This window comes from Pipistrellus hanaki, assembly GCF_964339955.1.
Source record: "Pipistrellus hanaki genome assembly, chromosome: 1".
NCBI classification, from domain to species: Eukaryota; Metazoa; Chordata; class Mammalia; order Chiroptera; family Vespertilionidae; genus Pipistrellus; species Pipistrellus hanaki.
The window spans coordinates 111,584,320-111,609,434 of record NC_140503.1 but is presented as its reverse complement, the minus strand read 5'-3'; the positions used below and the strand labels follow the sequence as shown (position 1 = coordinate 111,609,434).

At 38.4% G+C, this 25,115-nt stretch overlaps 1 protein-coding gene across 4 annotated transcripts in view; it reads right to left on the bottom strand.

Annotated features, from left to right (window-relative positions):
• Positions 1 to 25,115, bottom strand: part of MIS18BP1 (MIS18 binding protein 1) — a 61,349-nt gene that overhangs the window by 3,173 nt on the left and 33,061 nt on the right. For all 4 annotated transcript variants that reach the window (XM_084884966.1, XM_084884964.1, XM_084884967.1 and 1 more), the window contains 6 exons: positions 23,053 to 23,881; positions 12,834 to 13,009; positions 11,332 to 11,492; positions 9,012 to 9,157; positions 4,306 to 4,393; positions 87 to 138 (listed from right to left, as the gene is read on the bottom strand). In XM_084884966.1, the coding sequence (XP_084741092.1) occupies positions 87 to 138; positions 4,306 to 4,393; positions 9,012 to 9,157; positions 11,332 to 11,492; positions 12,834 to 13,009; positions 23,053 to 23,881 (1,452 nt within the window). The remainder of the gene's footprint in view (positions 1 to 86; positions 139 to 4,305; positions 4,394 to 9,011; positions 9,158 to 11,331; positions 11,493 to 12,833; positions 13,010 to 23,052; positions 23,882 to 25,115) is intronic.

Genomic DNA, 25,115 nt, shown 5'->3' with positions numbered 1-25,115 from the left:
GCCCATTTGATAACAGTTAATTTTAGTACCATGTTAATAGACTGCTCTACAATAAAACAGCTACTAAAGAAAGATATGTGTATTACCTTTGTTAAGTGGAGTTTTTCTTCTTGATGGAGTTGAAAAGTCACTTTCAGCCTACAAAAAGAGTTTACATTAATAGCAAAATGGTTCCTTCTGTGAAGCCTGCCTTATCCCCAGAGTACTTATAATATCTAATCTATAATAATAATAATAAAACTGTAATATGCAAATCAACCTAACAAACAGTGGAATGACTGTCTGGACAACCATGTCAGCCAAGGCTAGTGTAATGCAATTGGTGTGTGTGTGTGTGTGTAGCCTATCACCCCATGATCACCCTGCAGAGGGAGGTGATCAATCAGGAGGCTCCACGATCACCCCAGAGGAAGGCCCAGGCCAGGTTCCAGTGGGCTGCGATGGGTAGGCAGGGGATCCCTTGGTGGAAGTAACCCATCACAGAGCCCTGGCTGGGTGGGTGGGGCCTACCTCTTTGGGGAGATAGATCATGGGGTTCCGGACGGTTGAGAGGACACAGGCCGGACTGAGGTGACCTCTTCCCCCAAGTGCACGAATTTCATGCACCAGGCCTCTAGTCATAATTATCCATGAAATGTCTAATTCTCTTTTAAGATGAATTTATTTGGGGCAAGAACCATGATTTATTATTCAATGTTATTTCCCACATTACAAACTTATGCAACAGCAATTAAAGAATAGTCTATGGGCCTCTGAAAATTGTCAAAATTTCGTAAGTACTTATGCCATGACATTATACTAGCAACATTTTAAAATTCTTTAAAATCTTTCATACAATGGTAATTTATTAGGTCTAGTAATAATTAATGTCGTTTTCTAATACTTTTTAAAATCGAATTTATTTAAACAATACAACAAAATTTAATCAACAATATAGTTGCTGTTGTTTTCTACTACTTGTGCCCAACGCTCAGGAAGCATTTTAATCCCTCTGTTGTAAAATTCTTGTGATTTTGATGCAAAAAATTCGGTCAATGCATTTTTGAGGCATTCTTCATTATTAAATTTTTTTCCAAGAAGAAAGTTTTGCAAAGAACGAAACAAATGGTAATCGGAAGGGGCAATATCAGGAGAATATGCAGGTTGAGGGAGAACTTCCCATTCCAACTGGCGCAGTTTTTCAGCAGTGATTCTTGCAGTATGCGGTCGTGCGTTATCTTGGTGAAGAATTACGCCCTTCCGATTAATCAGCGCAGGTTCTTTTTCTCTTAAAGCTTGGGCTAACCTTTCCAATTGGGCACTATACACTGCACTTGTAATGGTTTGGTTAGATGGTAAAAGTTCATAATGAAGAATTCCTTTAAAATTCCACCAAACACACATCACTTTTTTCGCATGCAAGTCAGGTTTTGGCGTGGGTTGCGGAGCCTCATATTTGTCCAACCATTGAGGCCGCCTTTTCAAATTAACATACAGCACCCATTCTTCATCTCCGGTAACAATTTGCTCTAAAAACAGCAAACGATTTTGACGAGAGAGGAGCGAACTGCAAATTGTGACTCTTTGATTACGGTTGTTGTCAGTCAACTCATGAGGAACCCATTTTCCAAACTTTTGGACTTTGCCAAGTGCACGCAATTGATTGGAAATTGTTTTTTGTGAACAATTTAAAGTTGTCGCAAGCTCTTGTTGGGTAATTTGAGGATTTTGCACCAAAAGAACTTGAAGAGCTTCTTGATCAAAATTGGACACACGGCCTCGACCACTCTTGTCATCTAACGAAAAATTTCCCTCGCGAAATTTCTCAAACCAACGCTGGCATTTTCTGGCGCTAACTGCATCTTGACCAAGAGCACTACAGATGTTTTTTGCAGCCTCACTTGCTTTTCTTCCTAATTGGAACTCGTAAAGCATGCAGTGCCGAATATGCTCTTCATCCGCCATCTTCTTAGCCCTAGTTCTGCAACAAAAACCAAACCAAACACAAACTTTTTCAAGCAAAACTCGTTAATTGCACTTCACACGTTCTGTAGATACCACGTGTTTGAAGGTTATGTCAATACAAGTCAACGCCAAGCAAGATTTTAAACGAATGTTGAAAACGACATTAATTATTACTAGACCCGATATATTATAAGCTTTAACTGCATAATGCATGCTTACTTGAGTGCTTTTTTTTTAAAAAAAAAAAAATATATATTTTATTGATTTTTTTACAGAGAGGAAGGGAGGGAGATAGAGAGCTAGAAACGTCGATGAGAGAGAAGCACCGACCAGCTGCCTCTTGCACACCCCCTACTGGGGATGTGCCTGCAACCCAGGTACATGCCCTTGAGCAGAATCGAACCTGGGTCCTTTCAGTCCGCAGACCAACACTCTACCACTGAGCCAAACTGCTTTCGGCATACATAGTGCTTTTTAAACTATTGGCCTAGTTGGTTATCTTTAAAAACCGAAAAGAAACATAATAGAAAAGGAAATATGACAGTATGCCCACTATGAGAAGAAGTATTTTTAAAACTTTTGAGATACAAACTCATGTTCATAGATTGTGATGTAAATAATTTATTTTCCCTGTGAAACGAGACAAAACGTTATTACATTTTTTAGCTCTCAAAATCATTTGGTGAAAGAAACCAGTATCATTATGACCCCCAGGTCATACCAAATATGATGAAAATGAAATTAGAAAGCTCAAGTAGCTTGCTTCACCACAAAGCTGGTATCGGGAGTCAAACCTTGACATTTGAATTTTTACCACTACATAAATCCTTTGCTCTTTCTATCCTCACACGTTGGCTAGAAAATATTAATCTATGAAAAAATGGGGCTAAATCACAAATATAACTTGGCAGCTGAAATTATAGTCCATTAAAAACAAAGGTATTTAAAATTATGTCAAATACAGAGAAATAAGTTTTTAATAGTTTTTTAAACTATGAAACAGTTCATATGGATATATGTGTGTGAACTGTTTCTCATTTTGCAGAGAGCAGTGGACTAGGGTCTTACTACTACTTAGTATGGTCCATGCATCAGCAGCAGGGGCATCACCTGGAGGTTGCTAGAAATGCAGAATCTCAAATCTACTAGGTCAGATTTAACAAGATCCCTAGGTGACTGCCATGCACATTAAAGTGTGAGAAACACTTGTCAAGGCAACCCAACTTCTTACTGGCAAAACCGACACTGGAAGACGCGTTTTCTCACACTATGTTAAGGTGATTCCTGGTCCTTTACAACAAACCAAAATTTCATTTTCATAAGGAATGTGGGACTGGAAAAGGGAATCTGTGAAACACCAAGAAGGAGGCTGCCTACATCTTTAATTATGGAGTAGAGGTTTCTATTGAAGAATATAATCTCCAGGCTGATTTTCAACCTCGCTCCCCAGAGGTGTCATTTCCGTGGACAAGTGAAGCCCACAAAGATTGGATGTGATTAAACCCAACCTTTAGTTAGAAGCTTGGAGAGGAATTTTACTCTAGGCTTGTGTACAATGTAAATATTTCAAAATGGGTGAAGGAGGAAGAGGTGTTCATAACTTGGTCAAAGGAATATACCTTCCGGGGATAAGGCAGTCATTTCCCATTCTACTACCTCCATAAACTATATTTCTCTAAGATTTAGCTATTCAGTTTGAGGAAATCTGAGGTGAATTTGCTTTTCTAAAATATAAGTTATCCAAAGTAAAATCAAACAAAACTTTCAAGTCAAGAGGATAAAGGACTCTCCCTTTTTTTTTATTCAAAGGGATATTTATCACTATTAAAGCAAGGCTGAGTTAAAATTTTTCTATAATTGATTTTAAATATTGATCTACGTATATGTAAACTAGCTGAATCTGAAAACATTTAGAATCTGCATAGAATTTGATGAAGTTTCTTGTTTTATAATAATCATAACTCAGTCTGAACAATTTCCCAATCACTAAACAGCTTTTGTATCTGGCCTGAAATGTCCTTCCCTGACCTGTGGTTTTCCCACCCTGCCTGACTCTTTGAATGAACATTTTTACCATTTTCATTTTCCTCAAATACTAGTCTATCACCTGCCACCTGTAATTTACAGCACTTGGGTACTTACTTCACAACCTCATGTTACCATTTACTTATATTAATTAGGCTGTGTAATGCATGCTTAGTCTTGCTTTGCTTATATTAATTAAGCTGTGTAATGCATGCTGTAAGTAACTTGAGGTGAAGGCCTGTTACATAACTTATAACTCCCGCAGTTTGCCATGTATTATGGTTGTTCCATAAATATGCGTTGAATAAATCTAGTGTGAAGAATAAAAATACTTACTGTTTTTTTCTTGATATTGCCCCAGACAACACCACCTTTCTTTTTATGTTTTTTTTGCATATGAAAAACATATTTATCACAATCATTCCTGTTTGAATACAAAATAATTGCAAGTCAACATTACCATAATTTTATCCATAGATTGAACAATTGACATTTAATTTGTTTCAATTTCTAAAAAGTGCGTTTTCACTAACATTTTTAAAGACAATGGTGTACCTAGGAAGACAAACAAAAAGTTTAGAAGATTTAAAGAAAATGGAAATACCACATAATATTCTAGGAAATTATGGTTTTGTTTGTTCATTGTCTAATTTGTGCTCTTTCCAGTCTCTATTTTGCTGTTGCTTCTTTTTCAAAACCAACTGTGACTTCTTATTCATGAATTCCCTTTTATTACACCTTTTGTTTTCTTTTCTTTCTTTCTTTTTTTTTTTTTTAATATATTTTATTGATTTTTCACAGAGAGGGATAGAGAGTTAGAAACATCGATGAGAGAGAGTCATCGATCAGCTGCCTCTTGCACACCCCCTACTGGGGATGCGCCCGCAACCAAGGTACATGCCCTTGACCGGAATCGAACCCGGGACCTTTCAGTCCGCAGACCGACGCGATGCTCTATCCACTGAGCCAAACCGGTCCTGGCCCTTTTGCTGCTTTCTTCTAGCCACTTCCTTCCCTAATCCAGACTGAATCTTGAAGTTGATAACTTTAAGGTTGATGAAAACCCTTAATTTATAGCATCCAACTGTGTTGAGTCTTCAATTCGGTGTACATCTATGAAGTTTTTCCCCCATTTCTTTTTACCTTATCTATTTTTTTGTTAATTCTCATGGGGAAATATTTTTCCCATTCAAGAGGGAGAATGAGAGGAGGAAAGGGAGAGGGAGAAATAATGTGAGACACACACAATGATTGGTTGTCTCCTGTCTGCCTCAGCCGGACTGGGATCCAACCTGTAACCCAGGTATCATATATGCCCTTGACCAGGGAATTGAATCTGTGACACACCAGGGTTTTATTATCTATTTATTTTGTTTTGTTATAATTTTTATTTATTTAAATGCTATCTTATTGTTGACAATATTACAAATGTCCCTGCATCCCCCCTCTACATACCCCACCACCCAGCGCCTGCCCCACCCAGGTCTTTACCACACTATGGTCTGTATTCATTAGTTACGCATATATGAATATGAATTCTTTGGTTAATCTGTTCCTGTCTCTCCTCTCCCTCCTCTGAGATATACCTTCTCTCTTAATCCTCTTCTTCCTAGCAAATAAACCTGACTCATAATTTATAGATGAAAATTAAACAGAATGGTTGTTCTCATTTCCCCCTACAATTCCTAGTTTTTTTTGTTTTGTTTTTTTTTAATACAATAAATACCAACCGAGCACCAATTCTAATTCCTTCTCTTGGCCTCCAAGATATCCTATATGATTGATTATCTGTTCCTTTGTGACTATTTGGGAGCAGCCTTAAAGGTGTGACAGGTAGAAATTTGTAAATGTGTGACTGTATTAAGATATGATGTGTACCACAAACACTCTTGCATATTATTAGATCAGCGTATGGGATAGCCTATTTTTAGATCTCCTTATCACTTTCCATCTTCTCTGTGTAACATTTTACTGTTGGCCACCCCTATTTTTCTTAGTATCATTTATATTTCAAACTAGAGGCCCGGTGCACAACATCTGTGCACTGGGTGGTGAGGTCTCTCAGCCTGGCCTGTGCCCTATCACTCCCCTAAGTGGGCCTAAGCCAGCAGTCGCTGTCATGGAGACAGGAGATGCTCCCATCACTGCCACTGTGTTCACCAGCCATAAGCCCTGTGGGAGTGTACTGACCACCAGGGGGCAGCTCCTGTGTTGAGCATCTGCCCCTTGGTGGTCAGTGCACATCATAGTGACTGGTCATTCTGGTGTTTGGTCAATTTGCATAGTAGGGTTTTATTATATAGGATAGTTTCTATATTCATATAGCTCAAAATTCAAAGTCTGCCAAGATATCTTAGTTTCTCTCCCAAGGGATCATCAGTGTTTTCAGTCTATGTATCTTTTCAGATATTTAAAGCGATTATGTACAGGTATGCACATATACACACTCACGTATATCATACCTCTATACAAAACTGGCAATACATAATTCAATGTACTGCATTTTCCGGCGTATAAGACGACCCCCTAATTTTACAGTTAAAACATAGGTTTAGGCCTATATTCACTGTATAAGACTATACTTCAAAGAAAAGACTTACTTTGCCATCAAGATCTGCAGGTAATTTTTGTGCAATTTTGGTCTTTTGCCCCCAATTTTCGGTTGACTTTTTTTCGTTTCAAAAGTCGTCTTATACGCTGGAAAATACGGTATGTAACTTTTTCACCTATATTGTGGACATTTTACCATAGCAGTATATAAGGGACTTTCTCATTAATTTCCATAGCTATATAATGTATTGTACCATTAGTTACTTGATTAGTTCCTATTTATGGACATTTGAGTTGTTTTCAGTATTTTGCCATTATAAATAATACTAGAGGCCTAGTGCACAAAATTCATGCATGGTGGGGGGGAGGGGGCAGTACTTCAGCCCAGCCTGCACCCTCTCCAATCCAGGACTGCTGGCTCCCAACCACTTGCCTGCCTGCCTGATTGCCCCTAACCACTACTGCCTGCCAGCCTGATCAACGTCTACCTGTTCCCCTACCCACCTAATTGCCCCTGACTGCTCTCCGCTGCCGGCCTAGTCCCAACTGCCCTCCCCTGCTGGCTCAGTTGCCCCTAACTGTCCTCCCCTGCAGGCGTGGGTCCTCCCCAACTGCCCTCTCCTGCAGGCCTGACTGATCACAACTGCCCTCCCTTACCGGCCATCTTGTGTTCACATGGGGGCAACCATCTTGTGTGTTGAAGTGACAGTCAATTTGCATATTATTCTTTTATTAGACAGGATTAAAAGGAATAAGCTGAACATTCACAATTCTAAAAGTAGGATTGCTAGGTTAGAGAGCACGTGCAAAGCATATAACTTTGATATATATTGACAAACTGCTACCTAGAGATTGAACTAATTTACCTTTTTGCTAATAATTCATGAGAATGACTTTCTTAATTTGTAGGAGTGCTGTATCAGGGAAATTAGCCTTTTTCCTGTTATGAGTTCCACATATTTCTTTCTCAAATTGTCATTTATGTTTTTAAAATTAAATTTATTGGGATGATATTAATAAGATTATATAGGTTTCAAATGGCCATTATAATACATCATCTAGTATATTGCATTGTGTGTGGCACCACCCAAAATTTAGTCTCCTCCTGCAATCATATATTTGATCCCTCTACCCACTCTAAACTACCATATTGTATTCATGACTTTTGTGGTTTTTTGTTTTTGTTTGTTTTTTTAAAATATATTTTATTGATTTTTTACAGAGAGGGATAGAGTTAGAAACATCAACGAAAGAGAATCATCGATCAGCTGCCTCTTGCACACCCCCCTACTGGGGATGTGCCTGCAACCAAGGTTCATGCCCTTGACCGGAATCGAACCTGGGACCTTCCAGTCAGCAGGCTGATGCTCTATCCACTGAGCCAAGCTGGTTTCGGCATGAGCTTTTGTTTTGCTCATTCATTTGTTGCTTTCCATTTTACATCCTACAGATGAGTGAAATCATGACTCTTGGCTTTTTTCATCCAACTTATTTCAATGAGCACGAAACTCCAGATCCATGGAGCCTTAGCCAGTGTGGCTCAGTTTGTTAAGTGTCATCCCATACAACATTAGGTTACTGGTTCCAGTCAGGGCACATGCCTAGGTTGCAGACTGGATCCCTGGTGTGTGGGAGGGGAGGAAGGGTGCACAGGAGGCAGCTAGTACATGTTCTGGTCTCACATCAATGTTTTTCTCTTCTTCCTTCCTCTCTTAAAATCAACACACACACACACACACACACACGATCCATTCATGTTGGCACAAATGGCAATATTTCATCTTTTATGACTGAGTAGTTTATTGTATATATGTAACACATCTCCTTTATCCAATCATCCATCAAAGGACACTTGGGTTGTTTCCATGTCTTGGCCATTGTGAATAATACAATGAATATAGGGATACCTGTGTATTTACAAATAAGTATTTTCATTTTCTGGGTAGACACCATGAAAAGGGATTGCTGGGTGGAACCTCCATCCTGTTTCCCATAATGGTTGTACTAATTTACATTCCCACCAGCAGTTTATGAGGGTTCCTTTTTCTCTACATCCTCTCCAACAACTGTTATTTTTGTTAGTTCTTTGACTGTTTATGTTTGATTGGTACCAAATGAAATTTTTTTTAATATAGTGAATTACATTCTTTTTGTTAGTGGCTAATGGGTCTTCCATCATAGTAAAAAAGACCTTCACTAATCTAAGACTATAAAATAATTCTCCAAGGTTATTTTAGATATATTTTATGGTATAATTTTTCACATGTAAAACTTTGATCCAGTGGGAATTTATCCTGATGTAAAGTTTGAGCTGTGTTCCAACATTATGTAATAACACACCTGCTTGCAGAAACTCTCAATCCTTGACTTCTAGGAACTGTTCTTGATTTTTAAAAATATGACTTTTCTCATTACTGACATTTATTCTCTTCAATTCATGAAATGTTAAATTTGATGAACAGAATTACAGTATATTATGCATAAGTATTTACCTGTTTATAGAGGCTAGCATCCCAGGACTGACATGCTGACACTGAGGAGTTTTTGCCAATGGAAAGATAACTGAGGATGGAGTTGTTGGATTTCTGTCCATATTTGGCAGAATATCTTCTTCTTGACTGACCTGGAAATCTGGCAACTAGAATACAAATATTCATTATCAGTAGGCACCCTAATAATAAAACTCATCACAAAACGTTTTGGGAGGGCTTTGTTTTTTCTGACTTATAATTTCCTGAGATAATGAAAAATATTGGTAGGCAGAAAAGAAAGCCTTGTCCTCTAAAAAACTTGGTTGTATAAAATGAAGACAATGACACCTGTTGCTACAATTTGTATAAACCAGGGGTCAGCAAATATTTTCTGTACAGAGTCAGATAAGTATTTTGACTTTGTGGTCCATACATTCTCTGTCCCAACTACACAATTCAGCTGCTTGTAGTTTGAGGCAGTCACGGCCAATATGTAAACACTGTTCCTGACTGTGCTCCAATAAAATTTTGCTACCAAAAAAGGTGGTATGTTATGTTTGTCCCACGCACCAGTTTGCTGACCTCTGTGTAGACAGAACAAAACTGTGATTCATTTACTATTATGCTTGGTACTGAATAGGAATTCAAGCAGTATTAAACCTTTTGTGTATATATGTCCAATAAATAATTCAATCCTTAAGATTTTAATTACCTTTATATTAACCCTTTGCCCTCCGAACCATTCTCGACATTGGCTACCAGCTACTTGACGCTACTTTGCGGCGGAGTGCGTTGAAATAACTCAATTCCCCGTAATCACTAATAAACTGCAATGTCCCCTGAGAGGGGACATCCGAGTGATATGCTAGAATTCCGATGTCCCCTGAGAGGGGACAGCGGAGTGCAAAGGGTTAAAACCACAAGAAGGTGGATATATGCCACAAAAAATGAACTACTTTACCACTTCCTACTCCTATTTTATTACCTTTAGTTTTAAATTGTTGACACTATTACATTTTGGCCAAAACATATACAGAACCTGAAATGATGGTGGAATAATATGATGGGTACAACCCCGAAGGACCACATTATTGTGCAGAGAACACAGTAAGAGCCTCAGATGGTTCCCTTAAAATACCTCCCCTTATAACCTGTGTAGATAAAAGGGGGCCCAGATAATGATGTTAATAAATTATTAAAGCATTGTGTAGCCTTTAAAGATTGAAGATGATTTAACAATATTAAAAAATGAGTAGATGAGCCTCATTAGTAGGTGTGGCTTAGTGGTTGACTGACAACCTATAAATTAGGTCACGGTTCGATTCCAAGTTGATTGTGGGTTCCATACCGTGTGGTGTGTGCAGAAGGCAGCCAATCAATGATTCTTTCATCATTAATGTTTGTTTCTCTCTCTCTCTCTCTCTCTCTCTCTCAAAATCAATAAAAACATTTTTTAAAATGAGATGAAAAAAGTACCCTCCCATCTAGGTCACTAAAACTCACTTTTTACACTTAATAGTTTAGCTGTCTAGATCTATCTACCTTCATATTACTTTAATCTTAGTATCCCTAAGTTTCAAATTTGTACTTAATGTTTGGACTATATTTCACTATATTTATGAAGAATATTCTTAGTCGATATATGGATTGATCCTAGGGTGTTTTTCTGAATAAAAATAAACCTGCAATGATTATCTTTGTCAAATTTTTGGCATCTTTACAGTTTTGTAGAATAAACTCCCATGAGTAGAATTAATCTTCATGGCTCTCATATGTTGCCAAATGCTTTCCAAAAGGTATGATTCAACTCTGCATCCATTGATGCATGACTGTATCAACATTTCCACTGCTTTTTGTTACTGGACATTTTAACTTATTTTTTAAATGATTCTGTAATTTAGAAGGTATACTTACATAGTAACATTTAAATGAATTCTATATATCATATTATTGGCCTGTGTTATTTGTTGCAAATATTTTATCCTAATTGAAGTTTTTAGTTATGTGATTTTTGATGTAGACAATTTATTGTACAGTGAGTAATAATCTTTTATCACTCTCAAAAAAAAGTTTGCCTCATTGTATATGAAATTTTAAATATACACATTTGGCATATTTCTGGGTTTTCTATTTGGTTCTACAAACATTACCCAGGAACCTCATTGAAGGGTAGACTCTATACACTGATGAGAATGGCCTGTAGTGGGGTCATGTCTGTGGAGACTATCAATCCTTCGCCTAAATATTAGGGATGAACACTAGCGATATATAAAAATAAGATAAAAATCAATATAAAGGAAACAATTAAAAAACAACATCATCATGCATTCAAGACTCTTACCAGCACTTTTTGTTTCTTCAAAGGTGTTGTGCTAAAAAAATCATCATGGTCATCTTTTGGCAACTGATCCAGAAAATCCCTCATCTGCTGCTTCCTCTTAAGAGTTCCCACTTTGGCAGTTATCTTAATAGCTTGCTTCTCATCTGAATCACCTCTCTTGCCTTAAGAATCAGCAAAACATTTGGTAAGAACTTGATCATTAGAGTAACTGCTCTAAAGTTAACAAACTTGACAAAATCTAAACTGTGTATTCATATTAAGTAAATTCAGCCTCTATTAATATATGTTTTTTTCTATAACAAGGGATCCTTTCTGCACTAAGATGTGCAATATCCTTAGCCCACGAGATGCTCATGAAGAAAATATATGTAAGATCAGGCAGGGTTCAGTTAAAAAGGTCTTAGTTGTGTGAGAAGGACTATCTCCCATACTACTCTTACTGATAACTAATTTATTGTTTTTGCTAAAATATAAGCCTCTTTTAATTATGGCAGGCATACTGGACACACCCCCCAGTTTAGAATAGGACTTTTCTAGCATACACCTTGGGCAGAAGTGTGCACTCCTGGAAGCCATGAAAACTAAATTCATTCTGATAATGAAAACCTACCTCAGGGACCTACCTAAATGGCCTGAAATTAAATTAGACCCTTAGAACAATAACCCAAATATTGAAATTTGTAGATCCAATTGCTGATAGAACAAAGTCAAATCACAAGGCTGCTAATGCTAATGTTGATGGAATTAACTAAGATTCCCAAAGTAAACAGATGATCTTTGGAGTTCTTTCTAGTTTTAAGAAAACATCTATAGCACTGGCTGGTTTTTCTTAGTGGTTAGAGCATTGGCCCATGGACCAAAGGGTCTTGGATTCAATTCCTGATAGAGGGTACATATCTCCATTGCAGGTTCTATCCCTTAACCAGGTCAGGGCACATGTTAGAGGCAACCAGTTGATGCTTATCTCCCTCTCTCCCCTTCCTCACTCCCTTCCACTCTCTAAAATTCAAAACAAAACAAAATTTATAAGACACTTGAATATCCTCTATAATAAAGAGCTGATATGCAAATGGTTGTCACACCATCACACCAAAATGGCTCAGACAGAACACTAGGGAGAGAGGAATGGGGACCAGCCAGGGAGAAAGTCCTGGGAGAGGGACAAGCTGCCCGCCCCGCGATCCCAGGTACCCGCGGTGGCACCTGCGGATCGGGAGATGAAAAGGCCGCCTGCCCTGTGATCCCGGGTGCCAGAGCATGCGGCCCGGGAGAGACTGCCTGCCCACAGCCTTCTGTGGCTGCGACCAGCCTGGGCTAAGCTGGCCCAGGACCTGGATGCCTGTCGGTGGTGGGAGGGAAGCCCTTGGAAGTCCTGTTCTTGTAGGAATCTTCCTGCAATGGGTCTCTAGTGTGTATATATATATATTTATATAATACATCTAGTGAGTGATTTATAAGTTGATATAGAAAACTTGGAAAAAACTATTTACTACAAACTTTACCATTTTTTTGACCTTTGGAATTGACTGGCTTTTTCTTAGTGACATGTTTCTGGAATCCATTTCCATGGGGATCTTCCATGTATTTTCTCTGGCATTCTTCAGCAGATCGAGAACCTACAGCCATAGCAACATCTGACCAGAAACCAGGTTTGTGCTTGGGAAGAGATGCAAAAGCACTATGGAAGACCAAATCCAGTTAAAGAATAATAAATTAAAAAACTAAAAACAAAAAACAAAACCTGAATGCATACCACTAAATAAATCATATTTATTGAGCTAAAGGAATTTTACTAAAATCATTCTACTTAACTATCTGGAAAGAAGGTACACCCTATACTCAATAACTTACTCTACTGCTTAAAAATATGACGACATAATTTGACATCTAGCAGATGCATTCTATTTTGTTTAATCTGAAAATCATCTCCAATCTCAAGATATTTCTTCCCAAGTCCAACAAATCAGTGATTTGATTTGGGAGGGCTGGAGGGGGGCTCTAGCATGACTATATTTTCTACATTGTTGCTCAAATATTTCTGGTGCTAAATATATTGAAAGATGAGCTCTGAGTTCATATACATTCTAGGTTATATGTTGTGCTTGGCTTGCTTTCATTATAGTACTAGTTTAAAGAACAGAATATTTTAGATATAATACTTAAGGGAAACGAAAATTGAAATAGAAAAGAACTAAGTCAATATAAGATAGTTCTCCGATTTAACAAATGAGTTACATCCTAATAGTTCATTTGTAAATTAGTATTTAGAACCAGGTATCCATATTACCACACCACCATTCACTTTGAACATGTTTTATATATGCAGTGTTGTACTGATAAATTTTTAGCAACCAGCTATGTGGGCTAAAAAAATTCTATCTTTGCATTTGCAAATGTCCATATTGTAAATACCCCCAATGTGGCTGATTTCAACTTATCAACACGATGTCATTGAATGAGAAATATGCCATATCGCACCATTATATAAAACACATATGTCAAACACAAGGCCCGCGGGCCAAATCCACCAGGCCTTGCAATGTGGCCCGCACCGCGCTGTCATCACTGCACTCCGCTGTCAGTTTATGACATTGTCAGTTTATGACTGTTCAGTAAACCATTCGGCCCGCGATTTAGGCTCGATTTTAGATTTTGGCCCCTTCTCTGATTGAGTTCGACACCCCTAATATAAAATATCTACCATACAGTTATAATAGCTGTAAAGAACCTTAGGGTATCCTAATAATATAAAAACCCTGGATTGTAACGACCAGTAACAACTGGAGGCTGACCAACGGGAAGTCAGTGCTAGCACTGCCCCCAAGCAAGTGGTAAGGGGCAATCGGCAGGCAAGCAGAGAGGTTAGGGGTGATCAGGTAGGCAGACCAGAGGTTAGGGGTGATCAGATAGGCAGGCAAGCAGTTAGGGGAGATCAGGTAGGCAGATGGCCCGTCGCCAGGCTGGCCCCGTACCCAACTAAGTATTAGGGGCAAGCAGGCAGAGTGGTTAGGGGTGATCAGGTAGGTAGACCAGCAGTTAGGGGTGATTGGTAGGCAGGCAAGTGGTTAGGGGAGATTAGGTATGCAGGCCGGTGGTTAGGGGTGATCAGGCAGGCAGGCAAGTGGTTAGGGGAGAATAGGTAGGCAAACGACCCCTGGCAGGGCTGGCCCCACCCCCCAGCAAAGAAACAGGAGGCCCAGGCCAGCCAAGCCATTGCACCCCAGCCTGTTGATTGCAGAGGGAGGCCACCAGTGGCAAAGGAGGGGGAGCAGCACTGCACAGATGGCAAGCAGTGGCTGTGACGGGAGTGGGGCCAGCTTCCTGCAGCCCTGGGAAGGAAAGCCCTGATCTCAGGCCAGGCCTAGGGACCCTATCCAAGAGGTCCTGAATTGTGAGAGGGTGCAAGCCAAACTGAGAGACGCCTCACACACCCCCACCCGAGTGCATAAAGTTTCATGCACTGGGCTTCTACTATATAATAAGAAACTGTACTGAAATAATTAGGCAGTGATGAGTTTAAAGTATTACTGTTTTTAATAAATTTCTTTAATATTGTGGTGTTTGTTAATCCTCGCTGGAAGATATTTTTCCTAATGATTTTTAAAGTGAGTGGAAGGGATGGAGGGAAGTGAGGGAGACAAGAGAGAGAAATATTGATGTGAGACATATCGATTGGTTGCCTCCTGTATGCATCCTGACAGGGGCTGGGGATCCAACCTACAACCCACATAACATCCCCTTGACCGGGCATTGAACCTGAGTGCTTTGATGGGTGGGCCAACATTGTAACCACTGGGAAACATCAGTGAATGCTAAATTTCTTTATTTTTTAAATGACTATTAAATGATTTGTAGAAATCAGCTCTTGTGAACAGGTACCAAATGACCACAGAAGACTCTTCAAATCTTCACTCCATGCATAAAAGGAGAATATTTATAGTTATTAAACACTGTTAATGAATTATCTACTATTTTGCATAATTAACCACTAAAAAAGATTAGAAAGTTCTAGCTTCCCTATTTGTGTACATAGGTAGTTTTCAAGTATGAAGTTGCCTAAAAGGGCTCTTTTATCATAATAAAAAAAACACTGAATGCATTTAACAAGAAACTAATGTGCTTTCCCACACAATTTTAAAAGGCAAATTTAATCATATCACTCCAGTCCTACTTACAACTCACTTCATTATTCTTAACATAATAACCAAAATATCCTACATAATAAAAGGCTAATATGCAAATTGACTGAAGGGAGGAATGACCAGTTCCTATGACATGCACTGACCACAAGGGGGCAGTCACTAAGAGCAGGAGTCCCCTCACCCCCCTACCAGGGCCCAGTGTGCTCCCACAGGGAGTGTCTCCCGCCTCCTCATCAGTCGGACACCCCTGGAGGGCTCCCAGACTGTGAGAGGGACGCCACCCCCCAAGCACACGAATTGTGTGCACGGGGCCACTAGTTTAATATAACTTCCATTGTTCCTTGCCTATCTAGTCTCATCCTGTACTATTCTTCCCTCACTTTTTATACTCTAGTCATTTTGGCTTTTTAGTATTTCTCATTATGCTCTTCATTTCTATTTTTACACACTGTTCTATTTAAAATGTACTTATCATAAATGTTGGGCTTAAATAATTCTTGTTTATCCTTTAGTGCTTAGTTCAGGTATCTGCCTGAGCCAAGTCAGATTTCTCTGATACACGTTCTTATAAATTTCTTACAGTGATTACGGTTGTCATTTGCTAACTATCTGTCTATCCTACTAGTTTGTAAGCATGATGTAGCATACAAACCAGTTGGCTGCAAGTAATAATCACTTGAGGAGTGCCCTGGCCATTGTGGCTCAATTGACTGGAGTGTCATCCTGTACATCAAAACCTGGTGGGTTCGATGCCAGGCTGGAGTTTTGATCTGGGTACAGGAGGCAGCTGATTGATCAACATTTCTCTCTCTAAAACACACACACACACACTCACACACACACACACACACACACACCAAAAAAAAAAAAGAAAAACAAAGAAAAACAAAGATATTTGAGCTTATAGCAAAAAATGTAATAAGCAAGCAAATAAGCAGACAAGTATAATAAACAGATTGATAGACTCTATCCCTGAAGATTTCAATTTAATACGTCTGTAGTGGCAATACTTCGCATTTTTTAGAAAGAGGCATCATTACTGAGTGAGTGGTAGAAATGGATGATGACAAGGGAAGGTTACAATGAAGAGATGCTATAAAATCTGATGGATAAAAAACAGATGAAGGAGAATCCAAGATGGCTGCTCGAGTAGGCAACTAGCCGCAGCCACACACAACAATTTCAATAAAATACAACTAAAATATAAAATGGACATTACCCAGAACTACAGGAAAATCGACTGACTGGAAATTCTACAACAATAAGCAAGGAGAAAACCAGAAGCCAGAGGAGCTGTAAAAGCCCAAGGTACGGAGACACGCGGTGTACGCGGAGAGGACGGAGCCGGAGAGGAGGGAGGCTGAGTGCCTGGCTGGCGTTCCCAAGCGGGAAGGAGAGAAAAACTCCGACTGTACTGGGCTGAGCTCCAACTGCTCTGAACCCCAATTCTAGGCCAGACCCTGGGGACCCAGGCTCATCCATAGGGAGCTGGGCTGTAAGGCGGAACCCTGGGGAGCGGCGAAAGGAGGTCCCGGAGGCGCGCACATTGCGCGCAGAGAAGGGCCGGCCAGCTGTGCCGCGGGATTGCCCCGGTGGGAAGGAGACAGGGGCTCCAGACTGCTCTGAACGCCACCTCCAATCCCACTACCAACTGAACTGAACCCTAATACCGGGCTCATTGGGGGAGAGCATAGACAGTTTGGCAGCAGGCGAAAATCGAGGGCACCTTTCTCTCAGAGGCGCTTGCAACAAGTACTGAAGGACCCTGAGTCTCAGGAGTCGCATAGGGCGGGGCTGACGGAAGCCAAAGCTGTAGGCTCCACCCTGAAACCCCGCCCCATCAGGAAAGCTGCCTGCGAAAATGCCTAAACCAAATAGATTACAAACGAAAGAAATGGAGGACAAAAAGCGACTGGATATAGAATTCAAAACCACACTTATAAGGTTTTTCAAGAGTTTCCTAGAAAAGGCCGATAAAATAAATGAGACCTATGAGGATATGAAAAGGGATCAACAAGAAATAAAGAATACATTGTCTGAAATAAAAAATATTATACAGAATCCTAAAAACAGAATAGAAGATCGCAAGAATCAAGTCAAAGATTTGGAACATAATGAGCCAGAAGACACTCCTCTGCAGAAGCTAGAAGGCAAGAGAATCCAGAAAGTTGAAGATAATGTAAGAAACCTCTGGGACAACTTCAAACGATCCAACATCAGAATTATGGGGGTCCCAGAAGATGAGAGAGAGCAAGATATTGAAAACATACTGAAAGAAATAGTGACAGAAAACTTCCCCCACCTGGTGAAAGAATTGGACTTACAAGTCCAGGAAGCACACAGAACTCCAAACAAAAGGAATCCAAAGAGGACCACACCAAGACAAATCATAATTAAGATTCCAAGAGCAAAAGACAAAGAGAGAATATTAAAAGCAGCAAGAGCTAAGCAGGTAGTTACCTATAAAGGAGCACCTATACGATTGTCAGCTGATTTCTCAACAGAAACCATGCAGGCCAGACGGGAATAGCAAGAAATATTCAAGGTGATGAATAGTAAGAACCTACAGCCAAAGATAATCTATCCAGCAAAGCTATCACTCAGATTCAAAGGTCAGATAAAGAGCTTCACTAATAAAAAAAAGCTAAAGGAGTTTATCACCACCAAACCAGAATTATATAAATTGCTGAAGGGGGTTCTTTCAGAAGAGAAAGTAAATAAAGATAAAAATTATGAACAACAAATACGTAACTGTCAACAAGTGAATCTAAAAACCAAGGAAACTAAAAAAAAAATCTGAGGAACAATATTAACTGTTGAATATAATAGAATCAGAGGTATGGAAGGGGAGTGAACTGATGATTCTTGGGGAAAAGGGGAGAGGGGGATGTAGGAAGAGACTGAACATAAACTGTGCACCTATGGATGAGGACAATGGGGGGTGGGGAAAAGGCAGAGGGTGGGGTGAGAAGGGGGGGGGGGGAGGAACATTTGTAACAATATGAACAATAAAAATTTATTTAAAAAACAAAAACAAAAACAGATGAAGCCAAGATCTGTTTGGCTCAGTGGATAGAAGGTCCCAGGTTCAATTCTGGTCAAGGGCATGTACATTTGTTGTGGGCACATCCCCAGTAGGGGGTGTGCAGAAGGCAGCTGGTCGATGTTTCTCTCTCATTGATGTTTCTAGCTCTCTATCCCTTTCTCTTCCTCTCATCAATGTTTCTAGCTCTCTATCTCTCTCTCTTCCTCTCTGTAAAAAAATCAATAAAATACATTAAAAAAATAATAAAATAAAAGGTAAAATTAGCTGAAACCGATTTGGCTCAATGGATAGAGCGTTGGCCTGAGGACTGAAAGGTCCCGGGTTCGATTCTGGTCAAGGGCATGTACGGTTGGTTGCGGGCGCATCCCCAGTAGGGGGTGTGCAAGAGGCAGCTGATGGATGATTCTCACTCATCTATGTTTCTAACTCTCTATCCCTCTCTCTTCTTCTCTGTAAAAAATCAATAAAATATATGTATTTTTAAAAAAGGTAAAATTAAGGCAACTACACTAGCAAAGAAATGAAGATGAGGAAACAAGATATAGGGTTAAGGAATGAAAAATAATTCATATTTATAATATGGCAAATTTCAAAAGGAATGCCTGCAGGTCAGAGCTCTGAAAAAAAATCCCCATGCTACCTATCCTATTGTTGTCATCCACCGCTATAACACTGCCAATCCCTGATCTACTTTATTTCTTTTAAAATATTTTATTGATTTCAAAGAGGAAGAGAGGGAGATAAAAACATCAATGATTAGAGAGGATCATTGATTGGTTGCCTCCTACACTGGGGATCAAGCCCACAACCTGGGCACAAGCCCTGACTGGGAATCAAAACATTACCTCCTGGTTCATAGGTTGACACTTAACCACTGAGCAACACTGGCCCAGCTAATCTATTTTCTTTTTAGTTGTCTCTTCCAAGATTTCATATGAAGTGAATGGAAGCATATAGCATATAGCCATTTGAGCTGGCTCTTTTCATTCAGCATAATGCCTCTGAAATTCATTAAAGTTGTTACAAGTATCAATAGTTCTTCCAACTTATTACTTAATAGTCCATTTATCAAGAATGTGCCACAACTGCCCAGTGCCATGGCTCAGTGGGTTCAGCGTCAACCTATGAACCAGGAGGTCATGGTTAGATTCCTGATCAGGGCATATGCTCAGGTTGCAGGCTCACCAGTGTGGGGTGTGCAGGAGGCAGCTGATCAATGATATTATCTAATTATTGATGTTTCTACCTCTCCCCCCCTCTTCCTTCTTCTCTGAAAAAAAGAAAAAAAAAGAATGTGCCACAATTAATTTATGCAGAAATCAGGAAGAGATTAGCTCAGTAAAACCACCTCATAAAGTTATGAATTTCTGGGTTTACACTACAAATTCTGAATATTTTAATTTTTGTTCAGTTTCCTTGTTCCCTTGAAACCTTTACTTTGTTCTATGGACTTTTACAGTGTGTTAAATTTTCAACCACTTGGAAAAATTCTTATTGTCTTTCACTGATTTGTTATTTAATTCAATTATGGTCATAAAACACCATTTGAATGACTTATTTTAAGTTTAAGATTTGTTTTATTTAAACATGATGTTCTGTCTTGAATGCTCTAGACAGAAACCTTTGGAATAAACACATTCCTGCATTACTGGATGGATTGTTCCATAAATGCCCATTAAATAGTTGGTTGATGGTCATTCAGTTCTTTTATACCTGTGATAATTTCCTATATACTAGTTCTAAAGAACACTGAAGTCTACCACTAAAATTGTGGATTTGCTTATCTTTTCAGTTCTGTCCTTTCCTGTGACAGATTTTGATTCATATATTTTGAGGTTTGTTGTTAGGTGCATGCACAATTAGGATTTGTTAAGCCTTCTGGTGAACTGACACTTTTATCATTTTGAAAAGTACTTTTTTCTCTTTCATAATTTTCTTCTACAAATCTTTCACAGGTATTAGTATAGCCACTCTTGATTAATCAGGGGTGAACCCCAAAGTTCATAAACAGCTTTATCAGGTTTTTAGTTAGCTTCTTCCTCTCTGTAATTTTGGGTTCCTCCTTTTGTTTCTCTGGCAGAAATTGAGGCTTTAGTTACCTGGCTTTGCTGCAAAGTTGAACTGCATCTTTCTCCAGAAACAACAAAGGACAGAATGAGAAAAACACAACAGCCCACCCTCTTGAGAGTGCTACTTCTCTTAAGGGAGAGGAAGGCTCCCCACTTTCAGAGTGTAGGTGTATATGGGCCCCACTTGCTGCACTGATTTTCATCCCTGCAGGACAGCATGGAACTGGATATGAGAAGGGAGAAAAAGAGAACTGGAGCATTTCCTCTAACGGTCTGAGCATTAGTAATCCCTTTTCCTGCTCAAGTCAGAACTGGATAGCTTCTCTAACTCTGTCATGCTCTAGTGCTCATTTCCTGTTTAGTTAGCCTTGAGTTTAGCTTGGATGATACCAGAGGGAAAACTAAAAATTCACAGCCAGTTTGGTAGTACTTAAATTTTAATCTTCCTCAATTGACCTGTTACTAATTACCTTTCTGAATCAACAAAAAGCTGCTGTATACATTGTCTTGTTTTTATAACTGTGCAGTAGAAGCTAGAGTGAAGTGTGCTTATTCCACCTCACTGGGAACTGCAGATCAAGCATTAAAAAGTCTCCTTAGATGATATATACAGCAAAGGTTGGAAACCTTTATTATATGTAAATGATTGGAGAATACAGCTGGAAATAATAACTGAAGTTTATTATTATATGCTGACAACGAAAGGCAGAAGAATCTATATAATTTGAAAATTAGTAAGAATGCAATGAAAGTTTCTCAGCTGTTAGAACCACAATTATACAATAAGACTAATGTGGAGATGTATAAAAACAGATTACATATATGAAAAGAATGAAGTCTAAATATAAGGCTACTCCATAGTTCAGGTAAAAGGCATTAAAAATCTGAAGAAGAGTACATTCAAGAAAAAGGGTGCAGATGGAAAATGACCTTATGAAAAGATCTATAGCTCTTTGGGAACTAATTAAAATTTTTAAAAATCAGTAGCAATAAAAAGTTTAAACTTAGTTGTCTGAAAGAATTACATTTTCAGAAATATAGGAATGTCAGGCAGTATACAGGCAGGGGAAATAAGTCTGATTTTTTATATATTTAGAGAAGTAGGTTAGACTTATGTAGGGATTTTCAGTAGGCAAAGGAAAATACAAATCTAAATATAAGAATTCAGGACCAAACATACAGATTTGGAAGTACCTGTGCATAGAAAGAAGTTAGAACTCTGAAAGAAAAAGATCATTGAGAAGCAAGAAAGCACCCTACCCAAAAACTATGGAGAATAAGAATGAAGATTACCCTCTGTGTCTGAAGTTAGGGAACATTTAGGCAATTGAAAATGGAAGACTACAGTGGCTCAGAGATGCCTTCAGAAGAATATTTCAAAAAAGATTTGAAAATAAATTCCAAATGTTATAAGGTTTGAGGGTGCAAAAAGGAGTGGAACACTGAATATGCCATGTTTCTAAGTTATCTTTCTCTTTTTCATCTTCCTTTGTTTCTATTAGATAACTTCCATCAGCAAACCACCATACTCTGGCAATGAGTCACATTACAAATTAAGCAAGCAACCAAACACACGTATTCCCTTCTCTTCACACTCTATTACCTATGATTTTCTATTCCCACCATTGCCAAACTTCTTGTGCTGTCCCTCTAAGTCGTCTTTATTATACCATTCACTCTTCATTGCTCAACTATGATCTGACTTCTAATACTACTAGGTTACTGATATTGCTTATTAAATCCATGTAGCCAAATCCAGTTATCAGCAGCATTAATTATGCAACCTAGGAAAAATCACCTAATTTCTGGGGCTATTTTCTTTTCTGTGAATGGGGGGGCGGGGAAGACCAGCCAATAGGTCTCCATGTTGAGTGCCAACCTATGAATCAGGAGGTCACAGTTGGATTCCCAGTCAGGGCATGTGCCTGGGTTGCAATCTTGTTCCACAGTGTGGGGCATGCAGGAGGCAGCCAATCAATGATTCTCTCCCATCACTGATATTTCTCTCTCACTCTCCCTTCCTCTCAGAAATCAATTAAAACAAACATGTAGATGGCAGTTATTTATATTTTCCCTTCTTTCTCTGTATAAATTCTAATTTTTCTTTATGTGCTTTTGGATGACACATTCCATTTTAAAGATCAGAAATTATTAAATCACCCCTTCATTGGAGTTATTTTAAAAAAATATATATATATTTTTTATTGATCTTTTACAGAGAGGAAGGGAGAGGGATAGAGAGTTAGAAACATCAATGAGAGAGAAGCATCCATCAACTGCCTCCTGCACACTCCCTACTGGGAATGTGCCTGCAACAAGGTACATGCCCTTGACCGGAATCAAACCTGGGACCCTTCAGTCCCCAGACTGACGCTCTATCCAGTGAGCCAAACCAGCTAGGGCTGGAGTTCTTGTACTATTTTGTGCTACTCAAGATATTTCAGAGTCAAATTGAACTACTTACCAATGAAGCTTCTCCAATTCCTTCTCATTCCATTCTTCATCCTGAATTAAACCAGGTAAACATTCTAAGGAATGTCTCTTTGTCTGATCAGATCCCTTTTTGTTAATAATATCAGATTTCTGACAATTTATTACAGCAGAACATCTAGCTTTCTGTTTTAGAGTATGAAATTCAGTTTCACTTTCTTCAGTTTCAGATTCAGAGGTCACTGAGATTTTTCCAGTGATGTTCCTTCTGCTTTTTCTCTGGTGGACTACTGTTTCCTTGGTATTTCTTGCTGTGGTTTTTTTAATATCCCCAGCTTTTGTTCTAATTTTCTTTCCCGTTTCACTCTTGTCAGCAGACAAATCTTGATTTGTTATTTGATTTTTTTCAATTTTCTTTGATGTTGATAACTTTGTATTGTTCTTAAAGTCAGAGGTGACCATTTGTTTTTTGTTAGAACTAGGTATTTTTATTTTCTGGTTGACAGTGAGTATATCACGTTCAATGCAATCTTCCTTGTTTATGCTTGTATGATCCACGTCACACTCAAATGTATCTTTGAAAGTCTTTCTGGGCTTACTAATTGGACATGTAGTTTCATTTAAGTCTGATTCACTTTCTTTTTGATGCGCTGGCACCAGAAAATCTGATACTGCTTTAATGGCAGCAGGGGACACATTATACTTCATGCATTTTTGCTTTATCACATTTTTAGATGTAAGTGGTGTTAATACAACACTGACTTCCTTCTGATTAGTAGCCACATATTTTCTTTCTTCGTCTAACAAAGGTGATTTCCCTGAGATGATAATATCAATGGATACCTTCGATTCTTCGGAATGCTCTTTAATTTCATAAGATAAAACCAAAGATCAAAATCTCAAATTAGCTACAAAATTTAAAAAACTGTTTTCACAAATAAAATATATTTTTTTCCCACCACAAACTCCACTATCATATTAATCTTGCTGAAACACCAGTCTGATTAGATCACTGTCCTTTCAATTGTAAACATACTATTTCTTAATACCAATTTGTCCAGGACTTTTCATGATATATTTAGTGTGCAAATAAGCTCCTCTATCTGGCCTTTAATACAGTTCACTCGTGCATTCAAGTCTGAACCATATTCTATGTATATGAGAGCACTGTTTCTCAAATTTTCTCTACTTGGAAAATTTCTTTCACTCATTTACAAACCAAATCACTACCTGCTTCAATCTTATACTCCAGCCTACCTAGTCTACAAACTTTGTCTTGATTTCCTCAACTGAATGAAAGCTCTTTCAAATTTCCAGAATATTTTAAAATAATGCCATGTTTGGCAATGTGCCCTGCATATAATTACACTTGTCTTATCTTTCAACTAGTCTGAAAGTATACCTAGTAATTTTGTCTTCATTTGTGAATTATCTTCATTTTACTGGAGTTAGTTCAGTCACATATGTAGTAGAAGCTAGATAAATATTTGTTGGGTTGCTAAAACCTTACTAGTTATGTAACATATGAAATAGAAGGTATGTTACTGAAGAAGGGAATTAAAAGAACATGAAACTCCACTTGCACAGCCTCATTCTCATTCATCCCTAATTGTAGCCATCAAGGCAATCTTTTGCTGAATCCCCAAAAACTCTATGAATCATCATGGGGAAACAACCAAAACAGAATTGAGTTTTATTATACCATGTCACTACTTAAAGAAAACAAATTATATGAAATTCTCAACTCTAAAACTTAAGAAACCAGAAGCTAAACTAATTTAGTTTCTAACTTTAATTATCCAGCTATAATTATAAATAGATATAAACTGTAAATTATAACACCAATCATCACAGTGTCACACTGCCAACAACCTACACACATTATGTGACATTTAAAAGATGAATGACAAAAAGAAAAGAAACTTCTAAATTATAATTCATGAAATAGTACTAATCAAAATCAAGAAAGTTTCCACAACACTTCTCAATGGAATTATATATTTTTACATTATGAGCTAAGTGTTTTCTTCTAATTCCTTATTACAAATGTGATTCAAATGTTCAATTGGCAATTTAAAAATTTTAAACTTTCTAATT